General features: G+C 32.9%; 1 protein-coding gene across 1 annotated transcript in view; it reads right to left on the reverse strand.

Moving 5' to 3' along the window:
* Positions 1-4,232: 4,232 nt before the first annotated feature.
* Positions 4,233-18,378, reverse strand: part of LOC127722179 (tryptophan 2,3-dioxygenase-like) — a 57,518-nt gene continuing 43,372 nt past the window's right edge. Inside the window, exons 8-12 of the mRNA XM_052229073.1 lie at positions 13,111-13,191; positions 12,848-12,887; positions 11,817-11,969; positions 7,431-7,521; positions 4,233-5,167 (exon numbers count right to left, since the gene is read on the reverse strand). Of these exons, the coding sequence (XP_052085033.1) occupies positions 5,083-5,167; positions 7,431-7,521; positions 11,817-11,969; positions 12,848-12,887; positions 13,111-13,191 (450 nt within the window). The 3' untranslated portion in view covers positions 4,233-5,082. The remainder of the gene's footprint in view (positions 5,168-7,430; positions 7,522-11,816; positions 11,970-12,847; positions 12,888-13,110; positions 13,192-18,378) is intronic.

The following is an 18,378-nucleotide window of genomic DNA, read 5'->3' on the forward strand; positions in this document are numbered from 1 at the left end:
AAAACCTGAAAACATTATATTGATCACTGAACCTTACAGATGAGGACATGGTCAGATAAAACCCGCCAGACGTAAATGTTCAACGTTCAATAATTCCTTACATAAAATTTAGTTGACCTATTGCTTATATTATCTAAGATAAGGACTTGATCATGAAAACTTAACCTTGGTCATTGATCCATGAAATGCGGTCAAGGTCAAGGGAACCTGTCTGGCGGACCTGTTGATCCTACAAGGATCCCATACGCTAAGTACGGTTATCCTTTTACTCATGGTTAGTTAGAAATTCACGTTTGAAAAAAAAACTATAAAGTTTTTCTAAGCAGTCGCTAAACAGTGCAATCGAAGACGAGAAAATGGACATTTAAAAGACGAAAAGGTCGTAACATAAGGCATCAGTATACAAGGTATGAGACTTCCAGGTCTTCTTCCTTGTGAAATATAAAGCTTTATAAAAATAGTTAACGGCGTATTCGGATATTAAAAATACTTTGCCTCGCATTCTACTTTCGTCGCAGGCGAGACAAAGATGATTTCCAAACATGTAATATTATATAAATTATCTATTGATAGTTGATTTTTGAATGCCTATGCCACAAGACTAACATGCATCTTTTGGCCACATAAATCCATATTTTAATAAATTTACATAGCTTTAGTTGAACTGTGAAATTGTTTTCAAAACTTGTAGAACGCACACTGCCACTAGACTATCTATTCCAGTTTTTTTGTCAATATTACCATCTAAAGAAAATGACATATCTCAATATACATCCCTACTCTAGCAGCTACCATCATTTTCATTCTGAAGGCGAGGTTCTTTTCAAATTGCATTTTTTTTAATTTTGTTTTTGCTTGGTTGACCTAAAAACTCTTCTTTATTCAACACTCTCAAGATCAAGATATGAAAGCTAAGATACTAGTGACTAGATTTTACATAAACATTCTTTAATGAGATATTTTTATTGTAAAAGTAGAAGATGTGGTATGTTCGCCAACGAGACAACTCTCCACCAGAGACCAAATGTCGTAGAAGTTAACTTTTTACAAACAACTTTATAACACGTAGTCAGCAAAAATCAACTATCAATAGATCAATTACTCGATTTGTGGATATGGGCTAAATTGGAAAGTACATGGAAAGGAATAAGCTATAAAATGAAGGGATCAGGGCTTTCATTTGTCGTCACTGGTAATCTAACTTCCTCTTTGAAGTCTGTAATGTGTGATAATATTACCCAAATCGCAAAAACCTCTTGGCTATATACCAAACGGTTGAAATGAAAAATGTTTTTGAATTAAATAATTGTGCACTGTATAAAATAATAGGAAAGTATTGGTTTATATTTAATACACTGAGTTGAGTGTGAATTCCTATCTATCTCGTTGGCAACATTTTTGTGACATAAATTAATTTAAACAAACGATACGAACTGGTATAAAACACACATGTGTCTTTATATTTGTTAAAACTACGTTCATATACTTTGACTCGGAAGCCGCGAGATTTAGACGAATTTTCGAAAACAGGGTTTATTCATTAGTTGCAATTGGCTTTGAACTAGCATTCACTATCTGCGAGTACTATTAGATCGGTACTTTGTGTTTCATTCGACGGGAATCCAATCTATTAGTTTACAATTGCAAGCTAGTGATTATTGTAGATGAACTAATTAGACAACTCAGCAACACTGTGTCATGCCAGGGCATTTTGTAGCTTACGATATTGGTTTTGCACATTGATGAAGGCCGTATAGTGACCTTTAATTGTTACATCCGTGTCTTTATGTTTCTAGTGGGTATTTGTCTCGTTGGCAAACATACCACACCTTTTTTTATTTTAATGTAGTTTTACGTGTGCACCAAACCTCCTCTATGCTTATCTAGACCACAAAGCAAAAAAAAACAAAAAACACACAATTTATCTCTGACAGTTTTTTAATCCTCTGTGTATCAATTTTTTTATATTAATGTAGTTTTACGTGAGCACCAACCCCCCTCTATGATTATCTAGACCATAAGCCAAAAAAACAAATCACACACAATTTATCTCTGACAGTTTTTTAATTCACTTTGTATCATTTGTTCCTTCGTCATTTATGATCCTTGTAATCTTGGGATTATAGATACCACCAAAAATATAAGGTCCGCATTATATCTTGATCTTTTCCATATAAATCGACGCATACAATCTAAAATCTATGCCAAATGTCAACTTCCCATTTCTCAGCAGTAACATACCTTCGATCTGTTCCATTATATAGCGTTTATATACTAGCATGCCTTACCATACGTTATGATCGTGCATGTTTACACTATTCGGACTTTATTAACATGGGTGTGCTACTTAAACAAAAACTACTCCAACAGAGTTGTGAGGTTATGAGGGAGAACGACTGAAATCGACACTATATAAGCTTTTCGATTACTATTACGAATTGGTTGACCGATACGACATTTCATTGTCTCAACTCACTACCGATGTTTTCGTGGTCTAACATCTTTAAATACCAGTAAAGTCGTCTGATCTGTAGTTTCACGATTTTGTTCCCGATTATGACCTCTTGAGTGAGGTTGAATTGGCATGGCGGGTGATGCTTGCATGACAAGAGACGCTTGCCCTGTCGACTCACCTGGTGTCGATCCTTTTGGAGTTCATACGAGTCCTTGTTTTTGTTTGTAATCTTGATTTGTATCTTCCTAACCAATTGGCAAGATTTAACAGTCCAGATTTACTGTTATCTTAATTTATGGTCAAGGGTAGAACTGACTATTCGCAAACCAAGTTTATACGTTAAAGGGCATTTAAAAAGACCAGTCAATTCGTCATAAGTTATCTTTTGTCTCATTGATTTTTCTTAAATTGATGGCAGATGTTTCCTGTTTAATGAATCCACTTTATGCCTTGATTATATAGATAGGAGCGGTTTGCTTTTCGTTTATATGGTATTGAAACTTCTATCACTGATGACCGTGTGACCTTGATACGCCTTTTTGGTTCTATGATGATGTTAGGTTACTGCCTTATAGACGTACAGTGGAGATTACTTCTAACCTCTCATCAAATCTGTCAGAATCTGTCAGGAGATTTGTTCTAGGACAGTATGTAGAACTGTCATCCTGACACCTTTTAGACAGTTCTAGCTAGAACAGTTCTAACCTAGAACTGATGTGGTCAGTTTTACCTAGAACTGATTTAGACAGTTCTACCTAGAACTGATCCTGACAGTTCCACCCTAGAACAGTTTTAGACAGTTCTACCTAGAACTGACCAAATCTTTGGTCAGTTCTACGACTAGAACAGTTCTGCGGCTAGAAGTTCTACGACTAAAACAGTTCTACGATTAGAACTGATTTGGTCAGTTTTACGGCTAGAATTGATTTAGTCAGTTCTATCCATAGAACAGTTTTAAGAACTCTTTGTCTTAAATATAAAAAAGTCAAAAGAATATAATATATATTAAAAAATTCTCATCACAGCACTGTTTTAACATTTCTCGTTACGGAAAATGTCCGTAACCGTCATTTAGAACTGTTCTACAATCCTGACAGGTTTGGTCAGTTCGACGGCTAGAACAGTTTTAGACAGTTCTGCTGACAGTTCTACGGTTAGAACTAATTTAGTAAGTTCAGCTGACAGTTCTACGGTTAGAACTGATTTGGTCAGTTCTGCTGACAGTTCTACGACTAGAACTGATTTGGACAGTTCTACCTAGAACAGTTTTAGACAGTTCTACCCTAGAACTGATCCTGACAGTTCTACCTAGAACTGATTCTGACAGTTCTACTTAGAACAGTTCTAGGGTAGAACTGTTCTAGGACAGTTTAGAACAGTTCTATGACAGATTATTCTGACAGTTCTAATGAGAGGTTAGAAGTGATCTCCACTGTATACCTCTTCTCACATTCTTTTTTTTTTTTTTTTTTGTTGTTGTTTCATTTATGATGTATTGTTTTACTCAAATAAAGTAATAAAGATCACATATTGAACATTTACACTGAAACGATTTTTTTAATGCATACTGTTCAGACACGTTTGAATTTATTTTATATATTTTTGAAATATTTACCCTAATAAAGTATTACTTCCCATTGTAGTCTGGATTTATCTATTTTAACAAAAAGGAAATAAGCAGGAAGAGTTCCTTCAATTTTTATTTTTTTATCTTTTCATAGTATTTCTTTGTAGCTATCGCTCGAAGAAATGATAATTAAGAACAACGACAATGATCTATATTTCCATAATTTTATTTAAATACTATAAAAAAGTACACTCTGCAAAAAAAACTCACCAAAGATACCAGGCTTATAATTGTGTAAATCCGACACGTCTATTAAAAAACTCATCAATGACACTCGAATCAAAAAGCTAAAAGGCCAAATACGTTTCGAAGTTGATGATTATTGAGGGTCAAACATTCCGAAAGGTTTGGCCAAAGGTGTAATACTACCAAATCATAGTACGTCACATCCGGTTTCATACGAAAAAGGGTCAGAAAAAAAATATTCCCTTGAATTTGACAATTGTATGAAATAAATCATACATTTCATTGCAGTAAAAATTTCTGATTCATTAACATATATCTTGGGTGTTTTCAATCCCCATTCTTTTTTTATTTGATGTTTCTATAAAATATTTTGGAAACTTGAGGTAACATGATTACTAAAGCTTGTAAACAAGAAAAAAAGGGGTGAAATTCGATTGGTTAACTTCCAGCGATGGTTATTATCTTATATGCAATGAAATGTTATGTGAATTTTTGTCTGTAGTACTGAACAGGATAAAACTTTACTCATGCCAAGTTTTTCTTTTCTGAACCAAAGATAAATTCTAGACAATTTTTTTGAAAAGTGCCAATTTAACAAAGACTAAAAGGGGAAACAATGGTGGTATTACTCCCAAATACAGCTATGGTAATCTATTCCTGGGGTATATATACAAATATTCAGCGGGACGTTCAGTAATGGTCTAAGAAAAAGAAATAGATATTCTAAAAGATTAAAAAATAAAACAATTACAGCACCTATAAGCTACGAATAACGTTATCAACTATATTTGTTCAGGTTTCTATTCTCACAATGTCATTCTGCAACGGCTTCTAAATCTCGACGAGGCATTAGAAAAGTTGACATGTTGAAGAAATCGATGAAAATTCTGTACTTGTCGCTGAAAATTAAGATATTGTATAATGATACATGTTTAGAAAATAGAATAATCAAAATGTGAATCAAAATAAACAGCTGCTTAGTTTGGCAAGCGCTAAGTATGTTACAATTCGCTGAATAGTGACATAAAAAATATTTACAGCATTTCGCGTCTTAATTTCCTATAAAAACGGGACAATCTATTCTGAAAACATGTGACAAAACCAATTAATTGTTCGTCTTTCAAATTAATAAATTACAAAGCACATGCCTACAAATTATTAACCTGCAGATGTTATTTGACATAACAAAAGAATAACTTATTTTGGTTGATCGTAATAGAATATCTGTATCATAGATGACCAATGATATGATCCAGGCCAGTTGTCGTAGTATTATATTTTAATTTCGTCTCTTTTGTGTGTGAATACGGACAAGAGTTCCTATTTCGTTTTCATGATACTGATGTGATCCAAGTATCAATTTCAACTGGTAAATGTGTTTAAAACTAAACAATTTTGAAATTTACTACATAAATAGCCAGATCTAATGCAACCATTGTTAAAAGATGAAAACAGTATAATTATATACATTGTATGGTATTCTATAACAACACTGTTTCAAAGATTAAAAAATTCCACAATTGTTTGTTTGAAATTTAGTACCTTAGATCAAATGTCATGTAACTGATCTTTAACAGTATTTTGTAACGATGTTTTTTTCAGTTGTTATAGATTATTTAAACATATCAAATCACCAATTGATGCCCGCAAATCATAAAAAAACAATTGCAAGAAGAACTTAAAAGGAATCTGAATACATGAATGAAAAAAAAATTATGGCTATAATGCTAATGCAACATACTTTTTAGATATAATATTATGTTATGCTTTCAGTGATTTTTTTATGTAATGTAATGTAATATATATTTACCACTATTCGTGTATTAATGGCACACTTGTTCGCAAGCGTAATTGATATTTGTTGGTATTTTAGTTATGTTGAATGCAGATTGGGTGCTGCGTCACTGACGATTATGTCGACAACTAAAATTTTAATAGTTTATGTAATCTTTATACGCTTCGTTTTAACCGTGCAAATTATAGAAACTTTGTTCAGAAAAATTAGTTGACAATCATTTCAGTAAAAAATTAAAAATAACAGTAATATAATTCGTATCGAACGGAACATGATGTTTGCAGCAACTTTATATGCACCCGCCATAGGCAATGGGGGCATAAAGTGTTACAATTGACCTTCCGTCCGTACCATTTTCGTTTCCGCACTCTAACTTTAGTTTTCCTCACCCAAATTTTATAAACCTCAAACACAATGCTAAGAACCAAAACAAGCAAGCAGAGTTCGAATGTAGGCAGTGAGTCACTTGCCGTTCTAGAGTTATGCCTCTTTATATCTTGGGAAATTGCATTTTTTATTAGTTTCTGTACTCTAACTTAAAACAATTTACTCAGACAAATTATATGAAACTCATACACAATGCTAAGAACCAAAAAACTCGCAGTCTACATAGTTCGAATTTGGGCAGTGAGTCACTTACCGCTCTAGAGTTATGCCCCTTTATAATTTAGAAAATTGTATTTTTTTTCCGCACTCTAACTTTATTATGCCCATCTGAATTTTATGAAACTCACACACAATGCTAAGAACCACAACATGCAGACAGAGTTAACATTTTGGCAGTATTTCATTAACCGTTCTAGAGTTATGTCCTTTATAACTTGGAACATTGCAACTTTTTTTCAGTTTCTGTACTCTAACTTAAGTTTGTCTCGTTCAAATTTTATGAAACCCACATACAATACTAAGAACCACAACACCCAGACAGAGTTTGAATTTGGGCAGTGAGTCATTTACCGTTCTAGAGTTCTACCCCTTCTTAACTAGGAAAATTGCAAAGCTTGAGCGGGGGCATTCGTGTCCTCAGACACTTTCTTCTTTTATTTTAAAGTTGTTTTATAATCATTTAAAAACAATGTTTTATTCATATATTTCTTTTGACAGATTGGAATTTATTTCCTATTTAATTCAATATTATCAAAATTATATTTTTATAAACAGCTTGATTTTCTGTCCTGCTATTTGTATTTGGAAAACCTTTCGGAATTTGTTGCCTTCGGTACTCAATTTCGTACTTTAGTCTGTCTTTAAACTTTTTAGATTCGAGCGTCACTGATCAGTCTTGTGTAGACGAAACGCTCGTCTGGCATATACAAATTATAAGCCTGGTATATATGATGAGTGTATCTGTAATATTTTAACAATACCTGACTGTAGATTGTAGATACTGATATCCTGATGATCCTCCAGTTCCAGCTTTGCTTCCAATCATGCGATGCACCATTAGCACGTGGTTGTCTTTCAAATAAAATTATGACAACATCAATACATATTCATTATAATGTAAGTATAAACGTTTGAATAAATTATTCATATTGCAATACTTAATAAGTGTTACAAAATTTAATTACCTTGAACAAATTAGGTGTGAGTACTGACAATCTGTTTTGTTTTTAGTTTTTTTTTTGGGATTTTCTCGATAAGAGAAAATTGTAAATATTGTTACCTCTTGAAAATGTTAAACAGATATTAACATAAAACAAGAGGCTCTCAAGAGCCTGAATTTCTCACCTTTAGTTTTTTATTTAAATTTTTCATCAAAGCTTTTCTTTTGCTTTTAAGTTTTTAATTTATAATTAATAAGTGTGGACACAAACCAGTGTGGATAGTATACAGCATTCTGAGAGTATTGCATGGCAATTAGGAAAGGTGAGCTAAAAACAATAAACGAAAAGCAAATATGAAACACAGCAACAAATGACAACCACTAAAATTATTGGATTTTGAGTTGTCCAAGGAGGGATAAAATTTATGTACTGTATTTAAACCCTGTCTTTAACATGGGACTGTGGTGTTACAGCACAACATAAGAACAAATATTTATTTATTTTTTTTAAATAGACTTCCTGTATGTATCAGTGTGTTTATTTATTTCACATTAGCTAGAGGTACACAATTTATTGGTGATAGGTTTACATCTCACAAAACATGTATAACTTGCTGAATTTTTGTGCATGTCCTAATTCAGGAACAAAGCATTTTTGAGTTATTGTCAGAAGTGTTGACGATGGAAACGGACGGACAACGATAAACATGTACCATAATATGCCCCATCTAAAAAAAAACAGGTATATAAAAGATTGATAAAATTCTGTCAAGAATTGTACACGTGAGAGTGTTAACGATACCTTTTTTCCATATGATTAATATTTCCAAGGGGCACAAGTCAATTTCTATCTTTTATCCAAATAGCTCCAACTTAAGCTTTAGTCATATTTATATTCAACTCTCTTTAGACCATATTGCAAAGCTATAGACATAAACGAAAGTAAATTTCCAAAATATTGACAAGAGGCAAGTTTTTGCAACTTTTTTTTTTTCCTGAAGCAGAGGGATAAATCAATATACTGGTGCTAACAGAGCTACTTGGGGTGGGGTGGGAGAGGGGGGTCAACATTGCATCAAGAAAGAAAATCATCCTTTCACATGGAGCAGGATGCATGCATGACCCTTAGTGAGTACCTGTGAGTCTGTTATAAAGTCTGTTTTTACAAGGCAATATTACAGTTGTTTTTTTAGGCAAGTAATAAAAACAAATTTTTCAACATATTTTATTGTAAACTCCAGTTTCTTGTCAGCTCTGAGGGGACAACCACTACGTTCTCAGAGGGTCTGGGCAAATTTATTAGTCATAAAATGTCCAAGTATTTAGCAATTAAATCCAAAAACGTGAATAAATTTACAGTGATAAAACAATACAATTTTTGATTTCAGGTTATAACTTGTCATTGGTATAAAACATTTCTGCATTCATCTCCTTCATCAAAAATTCAGAAAGTGATGAATTACATGACAATTATACTTTTTTAGACTATTTAAACAACAGCCTGATCTTACCTCTTACCAGGATGCAAAATAAAACAGGAAGTTGATGTAAGAAGGAAATGATAAAAGAAAAACCACGATCCCGAACTCAGAACGGATTTACCCAAAAAATGAAAAAAAAAAAAGAAAAAAAGATTTTCAGATTTAGTTGTTTGTAGATCTTACTTTGCTGAACATTTTTACGGTGTCTCCCTATTTATAGTAATATTCAAGATAAATAACCAAAAACTATTTTTTTTTATCAAAACTGCATTTTACCCCTATGTTCTATTTAAGCCACAGTGGCCATGTTTCTTGACGTACAAGAAAATAAAACATAAAATGCATACTAGTTACCCTAAGGTTCATTCAGTCCAAGTTTGGCTGAATTTGCTTCAATAAGTTTCAGAGAAGATTTTTGAAAGTTACAAACATGATGAACAAATTATGCAAAATTACCTTTAAAGGGCAAACACTCCTTAAGGTTCAATTGACAATTTTATTCATTTGACTTATTTGTAGATCTTACTTTACTAAACATTTTAACTGTTTACAGTTTATCTTTATCTATAATAATATTCAAGATAAAAACCAAAATTGCAAAATTTCCTTTAAATTATCAATTCAGGGGCAATAACCTAAAAATCATTTATTCAATTTGGCAGTAAATTTCAGGGCAGGTAGATCTTGTCCTAATGAACACTTTAACTCATCGTCAGATTTGCTCAAATACCTTGGTTTTAGAGATATAAGCCAAAAAACCACAGTTTACTCTTATGTTCTATTTTTAGCCATGGCTGCCTTGATTTTTAATGAAACATAATATAAAACACAAACTTTATACAGCATACCCTAAGGATTATTCAGCGTAAATTTAGCTGACATTGCTTCAGTAGTTTCAGAGGAGGAGATTTTTAACGTTAACAATCATGATGAACAAATTGTGTAAAACTGCCTTTAAATGGCAACATTTCATTAAAATTATCAATTTAGGGGCAATAACCCAAAAATAGATTGTCTGATTCGTCTGAAAATTTCAGGTGTAGGTAGATCTGGACCTAATGAACACTTTGACCACATGTCAGATTTGCTCTAAATGCTTCAGTTTTTGAGATATAAGCCAAAAACTGCATTTTACCCCTATGTTCTTTTTTTATCAATGGCGGCCATGTTTTTTGACGAAACAGAAAAAAAACACAAACTTTATACTAGATACCCTAAAGATCATTCAGCTTAAGTTTGGTTGAAATTGGTTCAGTAATTTCAGAGGAGAACGTCTTTGAAATAGTTTACACAGGACGGACGACGACGGACGCAAAGTGATGGCAAAAGCTCACATTTCCTTTTAGGGAAGGTGAGCTAAAAATGTAGAAAAAATAATTACATTTCTTACATTTTAGTATGTAACATAATCTTTCAATGAACTTATGATTGGTCGTTTATCGGATTTTCTATCTTTAAAATAACGGTATTCCTGCTGCTGGTCAACATTGCCCACAATGACCAAAACAGCTCGATAATTTCCAAGCTTTTGAAGTATCGGGTAAAATTGAAAATCACATACAATGGTGTTTTTAAACGACGGAAACGAAAGGACAAGGGAGCGATGACAGTTGCTTTTGTCACTTATTGTTACCGTAACAAAATTTAATGAAAAGGTATGTGGTCGAACACTAGATGAAGTTTTTAAGAACTTTGAATGTTATACACCTCCGCAGGGTTATAGTATCTTACTCATTATTAAAATGGATACAAGTCGCCTATCTCATATCCTATTACTAGTTTAACAGTGTTTTAGTTTGATTTTCCAGAGCTCGATATCATTACAATGAACCAATTTACGGAGGCCTGTTTACTTAAATAAATTAGTTAAGTCGGCATGACACTAATATCCTATACAGCCATATCGCCACAATTCGGTCAACAGGAATGAAACCCAAACTCATTATGTAAGTCATAATTATACAATAATGTACCAAAAATCAGCTAATCACCGGGCATTACAAAAAGACTTTTCATAATATTTTTGAAGTCCATAAGCCGTAAATATGTAAAAAAAAATAGCCACCGCGAACAAAGCGCAATCTGTTAGTTAACATTAATATTATACATTGAGGAAACATAAATCAGCTCCAGATCTTCAAGTATAAACCAAAAAGTCCGAGCAACGTTTTAATTTCAGAATGGCATAATGATATAATTTCAGATGGATGGAACGACGCTCATTGGTAACACTATGTCTCAATGCAAATTAGTAACGGCCGCATAAAACTAGATCATAATGAAGAGCAACTGATAGTATGTCTTCACAAGTTCTACGGTCGACTTTTTATAAATCTAAAAATGATCTATGATAGAACCACTAACGCAACTGGTTTTGCTAAACACTAATTACTGAATGTATTTATAGTCGTACAAGCGATGCTGCATGCGCGACAAGATATGCGTACCCCATAAGTGCACCTGGTCTCTAAATGTTTTTTTTTTGTTTTTTGTCTTGTCTGCTTATACTGGGATTTTAATTTATAAATTTATTAATTGAGTATCGATATGCTCCCTATTCGTTTAAGTCAAGAACAGGCAACATCACTAATCCTTTTTCGGTCTGTCCCTTTTACAACGCAAATGCATTAATTAGCTTCTAATTGTTCCTTTTCGATCACGTCCGTTTGAATATTTTATCAGTTTAAACAATTTTCCACTTTATTTTATAAAATAAGTTTGCTCACATCTCCACTTCATCATCAAACCATCCACATCAGTAATAAGGCTGAGGACTTTGTACGGCAGACAGTAACCAGGTTCATCTCTCAAAAGGGAAATCTGTAATGCACCCTTGAAGGCTTTATGGCTCAAGCGTCTTATTCCTTTCTCGCGATCACCTGTAAACAAAAGGTGCATAATTGTGTTATCGTAAACGCAAACGTGTTTCTAGTTATGCAGCTTAAACAAACAAAAATTGGTTAACAGTTGAAAAACATGATTATTCAAGTTGTACCTTTGATATTCACTTTATTTTGAATAGTGGAAACCAGATATGTCTAAATATGTAAAGACTGCTATGTTTTCCACCATATAATTAACATATTCAACTATAACATAAATGGTCAATTCATCTCTTTTAAATAAAGGCGAAAGATACCAAAGGAACATTCAAACTCATAAGTCGAAAATAAACTGACAACGCCATGGCTAAAATAGAAAAAGACCGCCAGACAAAACAGACAAACAAAATTACACAAAACTAAAGACTAAGCAACAAGAACCCCGCATTTTTTGGCGAAATGACATCCTGTTGCGAACTTTTGATATACATTAATTCCGCGGTCGTTTACCCCACTAAAACGTGTTATGACGTATATGTACATTAGGCTACTTATAGGTGCTACCTTTGTTGTCAGAATCATTCGTAGCATGCCTTACAAGCAATTGGACCAAAATCAATTTCTCCTTTTCGGATTGAAATGGCATTGTTCATCCGACAAAGAATAATGTATTATCAAAAGAATTTCCTAAAATTTAATATAGGTTAAGGCGATGTATAATTTCACCCAATGCAACAATTTACCAAACATTCATTTTGTTATAATTCACACTTGTACATGACACTTCACACACATTATCGCTTCTTAACAATTTCGAATATACAGATAAAAGATAAACAAAAAACTTAAGATACTCTCATTTTGAAGAGCCGTATATTCTAGTGCTAAAGAATATATTAACCAGGCCGAAAGCTAAAATAATATCTCTATCTTACTTTCATACTTGTCTTTGTCAACAACACCTTGAAATGAAGCCTGCAACAATAAAAGACAAAAACATAGTACTGGTTTTAAATTAGAAAGACAATAGTAGTGGTATACTGCTAAGGGATAGGCGAAAGATACCACAGGGACATTCAAACTAAATATCGATACAGATATGTATGGTTAATAAGAAATCTTATATTTTATTTATTAATGAATATAATCAACAAAAATTTCGCAAAGATTAATTTCGATCTGATTCAGTTTTACTTACTTCGTTTCCACTGTTTCCAACTGCCTTTGTATATCGCTGCCAGAATTCAGAATCAATATCGTCTATACTTTCAAGCCATAACTAGAAAACATGAATTTTTATGAAAATATAAATATTTGGCATTTATATAAGAACATGACCGTCATGATTTTCGGCGTTTCAAGAGGTTTATTTTTACTTTACCTATATCCTCTTTCCTGTTGAAATTGAAAGGTCCCTCATTCGAAATAACAATTAGTTCTTTCAATAGATTTCGGTCTGAAATGCACGACTAAACACTTTTAAGTGTTTGTTATCATACTATAATCAGCATACTAAGTAGAAAGAGACTATAAGGGTAACTGAAGGTCTTCAATGGAACTGGTTAGAATAACCATATCATTCGTATAACAGAATTCCAATTTTGTCTTTATCTGTATTTATAATTGTCGTTACTACTATCTCGTACCCTTTCCCTCAAATGTGACATACCGAATTAGACATATCACCGGGTTTGTATTTGCTTGAGCAACACGACGGGTGCCACGTGTGGAGCAGGATGGGGTTCGTGTTGCTCAGCCTTTGGTTTTCTATGTTGTGATTTGAATACTGTTGTTTGTTTGTTTGTCTTTTTCTTTTTTTAGCCATGACGCCGACTTTGAATGTCCCTTTGGTATCCTTCGCCTCTCTTTTTATACAAACATCAAGTGTTTTGATAAAGTTCACGAAATGGTTAATATGGAAATTGGACTTTAAGGGAGGTTATAAACATCCTTGCTTTGATTCACTATTTACTGACAACCAGTCCGTGAAAAAGCCATTTATACGCACACACCAACAAACATCATTGTAAAAGATCGGATTGCTTTAAACATGATACAAATGACTTTTAATTTGATGAATAAAATTAGCCTGTTTATAGTCATAAGCTTTCTTGCAGTCAATAAATGCAGCATATGTAGACTTTGTTTCAATTTCCTGCACTCGATGATTGAAGTGACAATGCTGTATGGGTTTTGCTCATTGTTGAAGGGTGTACGGTGACCTATAGTTGTTATCTTCTATGTCATTTGGTCTCTGGTGGATAGTTGTCTCATTGGCAATCATACATTATCTTCTTTTTTTATATATGATCAACCATTCAGTTCATCATTCAAAACACCATGTTCCTTTTCCCAAAATACTAATTGGTTATTTGAAATATTATAAAATATTATGTATATAACTGGCACCAAGGCTACACCACGATAATTCACTGGACATCTGCTGTCAACAGTAGAAGACTTTGGAACAGTTTTACTCAACAGTTCTGGTACCATACCAGTTTCAAAACGTTTATTGAAAAGAGATTGTACCTACTACAAAAATCAGAAAAGGAAACGCACTTACCCAACAATGGTATAATAGAAAAATCGACAAACAAACAAAACATAATTAACAATATAATACCGACCAAAGGACTGATCGTAATTCTGAAGGTCGGTTAAAGTACTTACCCTGCTTAGAAATCATACTATCCTTAAATTTGAACTTTGCATTGATTTAGGGAATTATGGTCAAATATGGTTTTTTTTTAAACTATGGGCATAAGCAGTTTACATCATTTATTATTTGATGGGATTTTTGATGAAGTGTTTTTATTTTCATTTTAAAACCAATGTTGATTTTTTATTTTTTTCCATTTGTGAATCCCAGTCTCCTTTTATGTGTCAGATTATTTGTAAAGATGTACTTTATCAGTACTATAGACCAAAGGTGTGAAATATACCATTTTATATGAATATTTTAAGTTACGGTATTATGCAAATGTTTGTATTTGCTTACTTTGCACAATAACACAATAAGAGCACACATTTATAAATAAATAATTTATGTCATATCATGATGCAATTAATTTTTGCATTACCTTTTGCTTTGATTTTAATTTGTACAGAAAATTTTAAATAACTACAGGAATTTTAATCATATTTTAGTCTCGGAGGACATGAAACCAATACTTATATTCACACTAAACAGAATAAAAAAGAAAATAAAACATCGCACCACAACACACGTACATAAAAATTTGTTTGGTCCATATATTAAAAAAAAACCTTGTTAAACACTATTAAATAAGGAGCTTAAATTCTATATAAAAATTCCTCCATTTTCACACCAATATGCCAAAATAACGGGTGGACAAGCAGGTAGTCAGAAAAAATAACCAGAAGCACAAGTTTGGCATACGATAAATCCGCAACTAAAAGCTGTTGCATCTGTCGTAAACCGTTAATTTAATTCCATCAATATTAATACTTGTTTATCTTGTCAATGTAGATAATAAAAAGATACATGGTAATCTGACGCATGTTTATGTGATTTTTGACACGTTTTTAGTTATTTAAAATTTATTTTGCTGGAAGCGGTTTCTAGATTAATCATCATGAGGAAACGTTCAACCCTAACGACTTAAACGATACCTTCAAAGTATAGCCAAATTTATCTACGGTCAAATATGTCTGAGTGAGTTAGAACCTTTCTTTCTCATTAATTTCTAAATTGATCAACGCAAAATTTAAAGAGAGTATGCTATGAAAATAACACTTTGTTAATTCTGTGCGTCCGAGACGCTTTTCTGTATTACTTCTATCGCTCAAACCGGAATTTTTTAAAGCAAAGGATGTTTATATACCTGAACACGTATGATCAAAATTTATTCAAGGTCCACTTTACCCGAGTGCGTTGGAACCTTATTTTCTTACTAATTTCATCAACAGAAAAAAAGTAGTTCTAGTGCTCGCAATACTTACAGGATATAAGAAAAAGGAAAAAAACACACATAAGTGTGTTATATTATATTATCGTCTTAATACTCGTATATAAAAGACTTCATTCGCGATGTCGTATTGAATAAAAAGTTCCTATCATTAGCTTTCTACCCTCAATGAAGTTGATGACAACACAAAGTAAAAATATATTTATTGATTGACAAATATTTTTACGTTTGGAGGACGTGGTTTTCAACAAGTAATTGGCATTTCTATGGACCACACGTTTTCCTCTTGTCGATATGTTGCTTTATTCATAGGAGCCAAACTTCATACAGGCGCTCATCAGAGAGAACGAAAGAGACTAGCATTACTCTTTAACTTCACATTCTGCTATATAAATGATGTCCTCTCACAAAATAATTATAGTTTGATAACTAAGTTAAACGCAACTTTCTCATCGAAATTGAAATAAAAAGTAAAATAACAAAAATACCGAACTCCAAGGAAAATTCAAATCGGAAAGTCCCTTATCAAATGGCAAAATCAAAAGCTCAAACACATCAAACGAATGGAAAACAACTGTCATATTCCTGACTTGTTACTGGCATTACTATATGTAGAAAATGGTGGATTAAACCTGGTTTTATAGCTAGCTAAACCTCTCACTTGTATGACAGTCGCATAAAATTCCTTAATATTGACAACAATGTGTGAACAAAACAAATAGACATGATAGGTAAAAATGTCAAAATAAGGATACAGCAGTCAACATTGTGTTATAATCTTAATCACTATGAAAACCAACAAATATGTCAACAAAGAAAACAAAATGGCATATAGAGAAAGCACAAAATCAAAATGAAAGACAAGAATACAAAAAATGACTACAGCACAACAACACAATGGCGGAATGCATAAGTACCGAGACACGCCAAAAGGTTATTACCAAATATGGACTAAACACTAAAGGTAAAAGATGATAAACAACGTCAGTACCTAGAATCTATACTTCAAGACCATCATGTAATATTTGTGAAGTTGATACGGAATATTTATCAACAAGGTCTTGGTATCTTCCGACGAACTTTTAAGAAAAAGAACGAGACGTTCTTTAAAATAGCCCTGGTTCATCAACCTTCTGCTCAGACAATGGTGACGTTTTACATAGTCTGAGTAGCAGCTGTAAGCTCTTGAATACGGAATGAGTTGGGAAATATATATTCCATATGCAGGTGAAGTTGGTTTATTGCTACTAAGGGTAGGGGAAATTGATAATTTAAAAATTAAAATCGTCTCGTTTGTCATAGATTCGAGATGACCGTATATGTCAAATTCAAGGTATAAGTCTAAAAATGAGGCGGAGGAAGCTGAGTCTGTTCTTCCTTTATTTCTAGATCTGGAGGATATATTGATGGAACCCAATCAGAAAAGTTTGGATTGTTAATGGAAAGAACATCATCAATATATCTGAATGTGAAATTAAATGATCTGGCTTCTTTGATCTTCTTGTTTTTGACAAGTGTCTGAAATAAGTCCGACTCATATGAAAATAAGAAGAGTCGGGAGGAGAGGCGCACAATTCGAAAAAGGATTCACAAATACAATTAAATATGCCTCATATCGTTACTTATATCTAGAAATTGACAACGAGGTTCGGTTGAAAACAAAAATTTAAGACAAAACGGATGATTTCAGCCTCCCAATAGTGACCTTTTTCATTTCTATGGAGCAACATTACAGCAAAGCCTACATATGTGGTATTTTCTTCCAAGTGATACGATATTCCAGAGCTTGCCTTTTCTATCATGAATTTCTTTAGAGAGGGCGTATGCTTACAAGGTAACTATTCAACCAAAGCTTCTAAGTGGTTAACAATCACGAGTTGGTTGACCGTTCTGGTATATATGGCCCTCTTTTCCTAGGTTGTGACAGCACGGCATAAGAGTTAATATAGAAATTTTTTCTAACAATGACGGGAGCCACAAGTGGAGCAGGTTCTGCTCACCATTCCGGGGCACCAGATATCCCCTTCAGTTGTTGATGGGTTTCTTGTTGCTCAGTCTTTACTTTTCGATGTATTTGGTTTAGACTTATAGTCGTTTCGTCGTTTTTAGTTTTTCTTATCATGGCGTTGTTAGTTTATTTTCGACTCTTGGTATCTACCGCCTCTTTTTATGGTTAACTGTAGAAAACGGAGCACGTGTCTCATGTTTGTATTCGCGCATGCGCAACTTACGTTCGAAATAATCACAGATGTGAATGAAACTTAGTTTGAAACCACAACGTTCGCAAATATCCTGATAATCAACTAAAAAATTCGGCAAATGCATGTACCAAGTCATTAATATAACAGCTGTTTTCACTCATTCCGTTGTTTTATAAATTTAACGTTTGATTATGTCAGTTTTTATGGACTTCCTCTTTTTTTAATTGACCTTTGGAATTCGATTTTTTTGTAATACTTTTATCTTAGGAAATTTATATATCATTTTGTAGTAGTTTGAAAGGACATCAAAATCAATATCTTTCAATATACTAG

Source organism: Mytilus californianus, unplaced genomic scaffold (assembly GCF_021869535.1).
Source record: "Mytilus californianus isolate M0D057914Y unplaced genomic scaffold, xbMytCali1.0.p SCAF_1, whole genome shotgun sequence".
NCBI classification, from domain to species: Eukaryota; Metazoa; Mollusca; class Bivalvia; order Mytilida; family Mytilidae; genus Mytilus; species Mytilus californianus.